General features: G+C 44.9%; 1 protein-coding gene across 1 annotated transcript in view; it reads left to right on the forward strand.

Moving 5' to 3' along the window:
* si:ch211-223a10.1 (uncharacterized) overlaps positions 1-11,439 on the forward strand; it is a 38,079-nt gene that overhangs the window by 10,165 nt on the left and 16,475 nt on the right. Inside the window, exons 2-6 of the mRNA XM_068020687.1 lie at positions 1,793-1,928; positions 3,487-3,597; positions 5,562-5,694; positions 9,277-9,455; positions 11,179-11,252. Of these exons, the coding sequence (XP_067876788.1) occupies positions 1,793-1,928; positions 3,487-3,597; positions 5,562-5,694; positions 9,277-9,455; positions 11,179-11,252 (633 nt within the window). The remainder of the gene's footprint in view (positions 1-1,792; positions 1,929-3,486; positions 3,598-5,561; positions 5,695-9,276; positions 9,456-11,178; positions 11,253-11,439) is intronic.

An 11,439-nucleotide genomic window follows, 5' to 3' on the forward strand; every position in this document is an offset into this window, starting at 1 on the left:
TTGAGCAACAAGGAGGAACTATTGCTGTTTGAATTCACTACTTATCATAAAGGTGTTTCTAGTTTTCCCATTGCTCAAGGGAACTTAAATTAATAACATTTTGTTCCAAAGGGCAACCTAAAACCTTTAAGTTTATGCTAGCGACCGTGCCGTAGAAATTACTCCATACAATATTTTAACAAATTGTTCAATGTGTTTGCATGATTTCTGTTGTTTCAATAAACCCATGAACCTATTAAAACAGGAGAATTTCATTCAAACACATTTGTTAAAAACAGAGAGCGATTTCAACCCATTCCCTTTTCTTAAATTCTACACGTTGCTGGGCCATTGGTATTTTTTAATGACAGGGCTGGATTATATTGTGCAGAAGTGCTCAAAAATGTGAGAACACTATTTCCTTAATGGCACTGAATTTTTCTTTTAGTTTATTCGACAACAGCTTGTTTTTATAAAGCATCTTTAAGGTAGTAAAATGCCCCGAGGAGCTTCACAGGAACAAACATCGAACAAAATTTGACATTGGGTCACAGAAGGAGATTGTAGGAACATTACCAAAGCTTGGCCAAAGAGGTTGGTTTTAGGGAGCGTCTTAAAGGAGCAGAGGGGGGTAAAGTGGCGGAGAGGTTTCAGGAGGAAATTCCCGAATTTGGGGCCTAAGCAGCTGAAGGCACAGCTGCTAGTGGCGAAGTGATGAAAAATGGGGATGCGGTGACAAGCAGCCAGAATTGGAGGAGCAGAAAGATTTTGGAGGGCAGGAGAAGGTGATCGCCTGATTAAGACTGATGTAAAGCAGTATTTTCAGATGGTAAGACACTGTGAAATGTTGAAGAAGTTCACTTGCTTTAAATGGGCAACTTAGTTAACAGTTTGCTTTTTGGCACTTAGTCCAAATTAATAGGTAATCTGAACGAAATGACTTTAAATTAAAAAGAGAATACTGAGATACTGAATAATAAATGAAATATCTGGCTCGTCTTGGACTTCTGTAAATCCAACGTTTCACCACAGGATGGTAGTGTTGTATGTCCTTGTGACTGGGGAAAGAAACCTTTTGTAATGCGAGGCAGACTGTTCCAGAGAGTTTACTGAAGATGTGTGTCTCACCCCTTCTCAAGCAGAACGGCCCACTGTTCCATTCCAGCATTTGGTAACAATTTATTCAGAGTCCCTTACGCAACATTTTTTAAAAAAAAGTATGATGATTGCACTTTAAACGAGTGAAATCGTGCACATGTCAGGAGATACATTTGGACCATAAACACGGGTATTGACTAGGTGAGCCGGATGACCTGTTTCAGTGCTGTAGACTCGATATAATTCCATGCATCCTGTGTATCTCGCAATGATTTCCAGGCTGTTTAAGCTCACTGATTGGCCATTAACAGTGAGTCTCGGCCTAAAGCCACCGCCCAATCCTCACCCGTTGCTCGTCAGATAACTGATGCTGCTTACCTCTCCTGACCTCCAGCCGGCTTCTCCAGCCACTGCCTCTCCCTCTCCCAGCTTGTTTCTGCTTTCTGCCCAACTGTCCTTCTGCCCTGCAAATTAAAATGGAGTAGCTGTCACCCTCTTTCTCTCAGGGTGAGGGAGCAGTAGTAGTCGATAGGACAACTGAGGTGAACTGAGCTCAGCTCTGGCATTCACCTCGCTCTCCTGTAATCATTTCAAACCCTTCGCCCATTTGTCGCTCACTCACTTCCCGAGCAGAGAAAATTGTCTCCGTGCAACCCCGTCTTCGCCTCCCACTACTTGCTGCATTCAGTAACATTTCTGTTCCTGCTCTCCCGAGGTTGGAATGGTTTCACACCGCTTCACCACGCTGCATATCGTGGCCACAAGCAGTTGGCATATCTACTACTGGAACATGGGGCAGACAGCAACATTCCCAACAACGCAGGAGAGACACCTTTTCATTTTGCCTGCAGGTGAGTATGGATTCCTCTACATGGGACAGTCAGGTGCTTAAGCCTGAAGCCAGACTGTGGCCAGAATAAAATGGCAGCTTGCGGTATCCAGGGCAACCAGTAGGCCATCTACACATGCTGCTGACAGCACTGCCTCTTGGGGTCAGGAGGTGATATAAATGGAGTATTAAGCACTCAGGCAGCCTGTCAAAGGCCTTTGTCAGAATTAATGGAGCCATTGTACACTTCATTCTCACTGATATAGGACCAGGAGGTAGGCCATTCAGCCCTTTGAGCCTGTTCTGCCATTCAGTTAAATCATGGCTGATCTGCATCATAACTCCATTTACCTGTGTTACGACCAGGTAAGGGAGGGGTCTAGGGCTCCCCTCTCGGCCTTTTCCTTGTTTGACCATAACAGGGTTTGACTTTTAAAACACCGTGTTTTTAGATTCCCCTCCGAGTCCTTGCTCACTGCTCTCTTAATTGTAAATGCAAAGAAATCAACCAGACAGGTTTTCTCAGATTTAAACAAGAAAGGTACAAGTTGATTAACCTTAAAACTCTAACTCAGTTAAAACTAAGAATACGCAACGCAACCACGTGAACATGCATACATGACAAACACACGCAAATAGACACAGAGGAGGAGAAAGAATTAAAGGGGGGAAGGTTTAAAGTAGCAGAAGGAAATTCAGTTACTGGTTTTGGGTTGGATGTAAAGTCTTTGATTGAAATAATATCTTGCAGTTCTCAATGGAGCCCAATGCACACTTTCAAACTTGTTTCGCTGGTCTTCTGACTTAAGGCTTAATTTACTTCATGGGTCCCTGGAACCTTGCGTGAGAGAGAGAGACAGAGAGAGGGAGTGCTCTCTTCTTGAAGTTCATTTATAGTCTCTTCCAAAACTGTTCTTTGAGCACAACTCAATTAACTCCAGGTTGGCCAGCAGGTCAGTCATGTGACTAGCTTTTTGCTTGAGACGGCCTCGCCTGAGAGGTTTGTGGATTTCTCACAGCTTACCAGACACTCTCAGTGGGGGGTGGGGGAGGGGTGGGAATGCTGGCCCTTACACATTCAATGACTCTCAATGTCTTTTGATCATCACTATTGACAAAACCCATCTGGCTAATAGGAGCAGGGAGTACTCCCATTGTCTCTCCATGCCACTCTTCTTTAGAATGCAAATGTGCAGCCATGTTTTCAGCCACTGTTCTGTGGTCTTTTTAAGCAAGTTTTATCAATGTCCAGTAACAGTTCAAAAATAATGTTCCACATAACGAAATTAATACATCTAATTTTGGCAGGTGTGGTTTCCATCACACCAGTCTTAGTTATGTAACCCTTTAATACCTTTGCCTAACAAAAACTCGAGCAATCTCGGTTTTAAATTGACCCCTAGCATCAACAGCTTTTTGAAGGGGAGAGGGTTCCACATTTCCACAACCCTTTATGTAGATAAGTGCCTGCTAACATCACCTAGCCTAGCTCTAATCTTAAGGTTATTCCCCCCTCCCCTATTTACACTATGTGTGCGGAATGATTAAAACCAGTGTTTATCCTTCAATGATCCCTTTAGGCGAGGGGAGCTCTGCATTATGCATCAAATGATGAAGAAAGGAGCCAATGTGACAGCGCTGGATCACCAAGGGAAGACCGCACTTCATCAGGCCGTGTCTGGTGGCAATATGTAAGTGTTGGGTTGCAGCAGCATTTCTGTGTCACATTCCAGTACACGTTACATAATCAGTCACCAACTCACCAGAAACTGCACAGAAATTCCCACCCACGGTGGCAGTTTTATCCCAGGGAGTGGCAGAATGGGGCATGCCCGAAGAAATTGATAAGGGTATTTGAGTGCGTACATTGTACCCCTGCCACATACCTGGCAGCAAAATACACGGGCAGAAATTGATATTGAACCAACTACAATGCCCAATATGTGCCGATCTCCTGTCTATTCTAAGTGTATCTTGTTAATTAGAGTGCGTTACAGGCAGGGGCTGCTGACACTCGGAGTCACTAGTTGCCGTATGCCCTGTGCGTTTACAGCCAGTGGCTGTTGTTTGGTTCAGCTGGTAACACTGCCAGCTCCAGGGTGGGCAGGTTGTGGATTCAAGCTCCATACCCAGGGCTGAGCAAGCATTCGAGGCCTTTGCTCCCATGGAGTGCTGAAGGGGCGAGCGCTGTATTTGTTGGAAGACCCATCCTTTGGCTGAGATGTTGAGCTGTTGCTTCCTGCCATTATCACCTGGGAGAGAGGAACCCAGCCCACTGAAAGCAGCCGTACTCTGGGAGGAGTGTGACTGGAGAGTGGTGGCAGGAAGTGGATGGGAATGGAGAGGCGGGAAAATGGATGGGATTGGAGAGAAGGTAATGCGGGGAGCAAAAGCTGGGTGTAGTTGCCTTGGAGCAACAGAAAGAAGGGAAGAGTCAGCATCAACTGAGGGTTAGTGGGGAGGGAGGATGGCAGTATAAACACTACAGGTAGGGAGCAGAAGAAACTCAGCATTCACACTAGAAGGGACAGGAGGTACCAGCATGAACTCAGGGCTGTGGGTAGTTTGGGGGGAGGGGGGGAAACAGGATGGGGTGGTGGGGGCACTGGGAATGCGAGCTTGAGCTTGGCAAGTGTAAAAAAAAGGACCAGCTTACCTGTGTTTGAGGGGGAGCAGCTCGCCTCGTGAACTGGTGCAAAGGCAAAGGGCCACCCTCAATATTCCCTCCGTCACAATGCTGCCAATGGGAAGATACTCCTTCAGTGTGTTTACCGAGTCCATCAAGACCAGCAGCAGCCAGGACAACCCTGTGCAAAAATGGGTCTTTGTTGCCCCCAGTCTAAATCATTCAGGCAGGTTTACCTCGAGGTGGCCACCAGATGTGGGAGATATCACCCCCAGCGTCAATGGTCAAAGGACAAATCATAAAGCAGCTTTTGGCACAGGCATGAGTAGAATTGAGAATGGTGGAACTGAACTGGCAACCTAGAGGTTATGAGTTCAAGTTTTACCATGGTAGATTGTCAGATTGAATTCAATCCATTTGTGGACCGTCACCAGAAATGAGTGTCTGTGAAAGCAGCCAGACTGTCATCATAACCAAAGTAATGTCCAACAAGGAAGGGAACTTGCCCAGTCTGGCCTACCCATAATTCCAGTCTTACACTTTGTGGCTCGCTGGCCTACATTGGCTCCCGGTTAAGCAATGCCTCACTTCTCACATTCTCATATTTGTTTTCAAACCCCTCTGCGGCCTTGTCCCTCCCTATCTCGGTCATCTCCTCCAGACCCACAGATCTGTGCACTCATCTAATTCTGACTTCTTGCATATCCCCAATTTTAATCACTCTGCCTCTGGGCGGCCCCAAGCTCTGGAATTCCCTCCCTAAACCTTTCCATCTCTCTCTCCTCCTTTAAGACACTCCTTAAAACCGACCTCAATGCCAAGCTTTTTGGGCATCTGTCCTAATATCTTATGGGGCTCTATCTAATTTTGTTTGATAATGCTTCTGTGAAGCGCTTTGGGACATTTTTTCACATTAAACGTGCTAGACAGATGCAAGTTGTTGTTTTTGTTGTAGCTGTACACCTGTTTTCCCGAGTCGGTCTTGGCTCCCTTCCCCTCAGCTCATCACCTCACTGCTTCTGTCTCCAGAGCCGCCATCCGTTACCTCGAAGAAATGGGGCACTTCAGCTTCCATGACCTGGATAGGTTCTCGCAGAGTCCCCTGCACATTGCAGCATCGATTGGCAATGAAGACGTCATTAAATACTTGCTGAGAGACTCGGTGAGTAACCTTTCAATAGGAAGAGGGCTCCTCGCACCCACACAAAGGCCCACTCTGAAACTCCCCGAGAAGATTATCAGCAGGTCTGGGAATGATTAACACTGACTTTGGTTTTGTTTGGGAGAGGAGGGAATGGAGATTTACAGGCAATGGAGACACAGATAACACCCCTCAAATAGCATGTATTGGAATCCATTTTCCCCTCCTCCTAAGTATCTTCCCTGCTCCCTGACAGCTAGAGAGTGGGAATGAAAGTAATATTGACCTCTCGAGTAAATAGCACGTGCACTGTTTTCCCTGGATGACCTGAAGCCCTGTCTATCCAATAATTCCCACCCTTTTTCTCTTCTCTCCGATGTGGGAGATGATGGGTGCAAACGTAAACGCCACTGACATCATTGCTGCCCAGGATTGGGGGGGGGGGGTGGGGAAGATGCACAAGTGATGAGGGTTGAGGGGGGCAATACCTTTCCCTATTCCCCATTCGCCTCTTCCTCCTGCAGGAGGCTGGCAAAGGAGCCAGAGGCAACTTCCGGAAGTCCTTTTTTACCCAACGGTTAAGATTTGGAATACACTGCCTGACAGGCCAGTGGAAACATTCAAGAATGACTTTGAAAAGGGAATTGGATAAATATTTGAAGGTGAAAAAATTGCAGGGATATGGGAAAAGTGCCGGGATTGACTGGATTGCTCTTCAAAAGGGTTGGCACAGACTCAGTGGGCCAAATGGCCTCCTTCTGTGCTGTACTCATTCTATGATTCTACGTGAGGAAAGATCGGGTCTTTAATCGGTATCCACAGTGATGGGGCTGAAATTAGGAACTCGGTAATATGAAGGGATTCCTATTCTGCTGCTCTGTGTGCTATACATATAGAATCAGTTCTTCAAATACAAGAGTTCATGCAAATTACCAGCAGACTTTCAGAAAAGGCTATTTTAATTGGTGTAGCACCAAGTCTTCGTCTTACATCTTCCTATACGCTCCTTTACTTAACATTGTCTCCTGTTCCAGCAGTGCCTCAAATTTAAAATTCTTATCCTTGTGTTCAAATCCTTTCATGGCCTTAGAGACAGAAGACAAGTAGAGGAGATACTGTTTTTTTCATATTTGCACTTGTGGCTTTTCAGTTTTCAGTCCATTAACACCCTATCTGTACTAATACTTTGTCTTTCAGCACGCCATTAACATATTGTTTGCCTTTGCTCCATGACCTTCTGGTCAGCTATTCTGTGACCTTGTCCTATCAACACCTCTTTTGTTATCTCTTGCCCCAACCCACTTTACTTGCTTAAAATCTTTCACATTTCTTATATCTGCCAGTTCTGATGAAGGGTCAGTGACCTGAAACGTTAACTCTGCTTCTCTCTCCACAGATGCTGCCAGACCTGCTGAGTATTTCCAGCATTTCTTGTTTTTATTTCAGATTTCCAGCATCTGCAGTATTTTGCTTTTATTATATTAGGGGAGATATGTGCTGTGCAAGGGGTACCGAGAACGGGTTTTAGCCAGTACTTATCGGCCCTCTTTGCTCAATTATAGGAGCTCCCATCCCAGGAGGAGGTCATTCAGCCCACTGTCCCGCTCTCCTGCTCTTTCCCCATAGCCCTGTAACCAAGAACATTCCTTTTAGTGCTGGAGTGTTTCAGTTTTCAGTAGCTCGTGCTTGGTTTCATCAATTGCTGTACAGTGGGGAGAATTGACACAAGGCTGGTCTCAATCTGGCAACTACCATAATCCCTCTACCCGCCTTCCAATTCATACCATCACAGTCTGTATCAGTATTGTCAGCGATCCACTTGCAAACTGTGTACTCATCACAGCACTCTGTTTGTTACCCAGCCGCCAATGCCACAATTACACCAAATTGTCTTGTTAAGAGTTGCTCTTGACGGACTCCATTTATTTTGAACTGATTCACAGCAACCCCTGACCTTTAACCACTGTCCTCTTAAAAGTTACTTTATGCTGAATGATGTCAGAAGAAACGATTTGCTTGGCCCCTCTTTTGGAGGTTCTCTCCCCGCTGGTCAACATAGATGAGATTTTTTTTTAATAATGCACATTAAGCTAATGGCATTTATTTTAAAATCAGGGTGGCACAGTGGCGCAGTGGCTAACACCGCAGCCTCACAGCTCCAGCGACCTGGGTTCAATTCTGGGTACTGCCTGTGTGGAGTTTGCAAGTTCTTCTTGTGTCTGCGTGGGTTTTCTCCGGGTGCTCTGGTTTCCTCCCACAAGCCAAAAGACTTGCAGGTTGGTTGGTAAATTGGCCATTATAAAAATTGCCCCGAGTATAGGTAGGTGGTAGGGAAATATAGAGACAGGTGGGGATGTGGTAGGAATATGGGATTAGTGTAGGATTAGTATATATGGGTGGTTGATGGTCGGCACAGACTCGGTGGGCCGAAGGGCCTGTTTCAGTGCTGTATCTCTAAAAAAAAACAGATCGATCCCTTTAATGGCCATTAGTCAGAAGAGGGCATGTTTCTAATATAAGGGGACAGCAGTCTCTTTCTCCTCTAGACTGGCTTTTTCCCGACCCCTCTCCCGCCCCCAGTACAAATCTGGGTTGGCATGATCGAGCTCTTTGAGATTATGAAGGGTTTGATAGGGTAGACGTAGAGATGATGTTTCACTTGCGTGGGATTTAGGGGCCACAAATATAAGATAGTTACTAATAAATCCAATAAGGAATTCAGGATAACCTTCTTTACCCAGGGAGTGGTTAGAATGTGGAACGTGCTATCACAAGGAGTGGTCAAAGCGAATGGCATCAACACATTTAAGTGGAAGCTATGTAAAAACAAGGAATGGATCTGCTGATAGGGTGAGATGAAGGAGAGTAGGAGGAGTCGCTTGTGTACCATAAACATTGACATGGAACAGCTGGGACAAATAACCTGTTTCTGTGCTCTACATTCGATGTAAAAAAAAAATGACAATTTGGGTGTTTGACCAGTGACTGACTTTCAGTTTGCAAAAAACCTGTCATCTTATCATCAATTTAAAATGGCCAGTAAGAGAGTGAGGGGAGGGCTGGGAAAATGTCTTTCCACAGAGGGTCGTTGAAGCACATCGAGTATTTGAGGCTGTGATCCTTGCATCTTTTAAGAATGGGCTAATATTTGAAGCAAGGTTATGAGCAGAGTGCGGGATTCGTTCTGGAGCCGTCAGACATGGTGGGCCAAATGGGCTCGCACGCTGGAAGCTGGGAGATAAGTGATGGGTTTGAACAAAACAAAGAAACAGAAGGAGGCCTAGTGGTAGAATTCAAAGGTCGGGAACTCAACATTCATCAGCAATCAGTCTTGAGGCCTTCTTGCTCTGTGTGCTTCAGCGCCATTTTGGACATCACATGACAGGAATTGGGAAAATCTTACTGCCTTTCACTGAGAAACACAGCTCAAGATTTTCAGTCCGTTACAGATAGAAGCCGTCAAAACTGGAAGCATTCAAAACTGCCTCAGGTACAAAAGGCCTTTCCTTATAGTTCTTAGTCTTATGTCCGAGGGGAGCATGCCTTGAAGTAGGAAGCGGTTTCTCACAGTGCCTTGCACTAATAATCTATATCCTTACACAGAGGTGCAGAGTTGAAGCGACTGACACTTGGGGTATGACTCCCATGCATGTGGCAGCTCACACGGGATCGGCAGCCATATGCTGGCTGCTGATGAGGGAAGCTGGCTTCTCCATACTGCAGTTGCAAAACAAGGATGGGCTTACTCCACTGGATCTCGCAAAGCAAGGAAAAACACACAGGTTTGTCTTTGACTCATAAACGCTCCCAATCTGAGCTGACTAAGGGAGGGGCAGCTGGGCCTGTATCTCTCAAGAGGTGAAGTGAAAATCGGGTGGCGTGGTGCTGCCTGAAAAGTGTCTGGCCGGCTGGCAGGAGAGATTCAGCATTGTACCAACTCGTTGCCCAAATATGGTGTTAACCAAGAAACAGGTTGGTGATGTGGGTTTAACACATTTATATGACTTACCTCTGTCTAGTATTTTAGCAATCATTAACTCATTTCAAATAAACAGCCTGTGCTACAATAACAGGCAGGAAGATGTCGGTTAAACTAGTTAAACCTTCATTCTCTAGTTTCACCAACTGTCGTTTGTAGGCTGCAATTTCCTAAAGGAGAATGAGGCCTAGGCAAGTTTAGAACCAGCTGCTAACTCACTGACCTGCTCATAATTCCTAGGGGGTGAAACAAAGTTTACAGAAGCCAGGTGAACCAAAATAAGCAACCTCAAAATGCCGCTAATGCTGAGAAATAAGAAATAGCCAGTCACAAAGCAGAGAAGTCAGCAACTTCAAGTTACAAATCTAGGTGACAGAAAGCAATGGCCCAATTTATTCATTAAGTCTTGAGGATGTTAATAGTTTTCACAGTGAAAAAAGCACCATTGTTCAGTAGCCAGAAAGCTGGAGGTAGTGAGATCTCCATTCTGGTTAATTACTGGTCGTGATTGGGGGAGGGGAGAGAGGTACCTGGTAGAAGGAGATGGGAGAATCAGATGGGATGAGAGTGAGCCACTGGGTCACTATTATCTGCCAGAGGTTCACAAACTTGGGAAAGATGCTAAGCGGCCGATCCCTCCCCCAGTTAGTTTAGTGAATAATCTCAGCAGAACACAATTTACCCAATGGTGAAGGGCTTCATTAAGCTTTATTTTCTTTAATTTGTCTGCATTCCATTCAGCAAGAGTCATCCTCAAGTGCTAGCCCACAGGAAAGGCGCTACAGTACCAGTAATTGGATAGTTTACAGACATGGGAGAGAAATGGCCAACAATCCATTTCCTGGATTTGTCCCAGAACAGCTGTAGTGCAATAGATTAACTGCCGGGAAAGAGTAACTATTCCAAAACTTAAACCTTGGCCCATTGTTTGAGTGTTTACCCAACAGCAGCTGAAAGGATAACCGAGCTTCCAACTGCAAAGGAGATCCTTTCATTCCATTGGCTCCTCTCCTTTTAATTACTGTTGAGTGTTTCTCATTTCTGAGCTTCGAATATTCCATGACCATCTGGGTTTCTGGGATATCTTTTCCTGCTAAATTATCTTATTAAAGGGTCTTGCCTCTGATGTACAACACTGTCCCAACTTCCTGAAATGGGAACAAATCCCCATTTTATACGGTGCCCGTAATCCTAAGAGGAAAACCAGTGTCATGGCAACCCCGTTATCCTAAATAAGTGACTTCAGAAAGCTGATAATAGAGAAGTGAGAAAGAAAAAAGAAATGTTGACTGTAATTGAAAAGGAGAAAAGTTGGAAACGGCTAGAGGTTAAAGGAGAACTAATCTTCAAGGGACATTAATCTCAGAAATAACCAAACAAAATTAAAACATCCCAATTTTACACCGTCTTCAATTTATATATAAGAAAATCCATCGTGAGCGATCAGTATAGACAGCAGCACAACTCCTTGTAAAGTGGAACATTCTCCCAAACTGTTTTTCATATTTGTGTATGTTATCTTGCAGACATCAGGAAGCAGCAAAGCTTCTGAACAAGTACAGTAAGGAACCACGAAAGGGGAAGCCTAAGGAGCCAATCGGTAATTAATTAAACTCAGTTTAATTCTTTACACGTAGATGTAGCAAATGCTTTGATTATTAAAGCATGTCACCAGCTTTCTGAGCTCTGCACACCAGTAGCTACGATGATATTTAATCATAATCCTTATTGTTTCTTTTGTGCCTGCTCATGTCACATTGTCTCCAAGCCATTCTCACAATGAAAGG

Source organism: Heterodontus francisci, chromosome 42 (genome assembly GCF_036365525.1).
Source record: "Heterodontus francisci isolate sHetFra1 chromosome 42, sHetFra1.hap1, whole genome shotgun sequence".
Lineage (NCBI taxonomy): Eukaryota > Metazoa > Chordata > Chondrichthyes > Heterodontiformes > Heterodontidae > Heterodontus > Heterodontus francisci.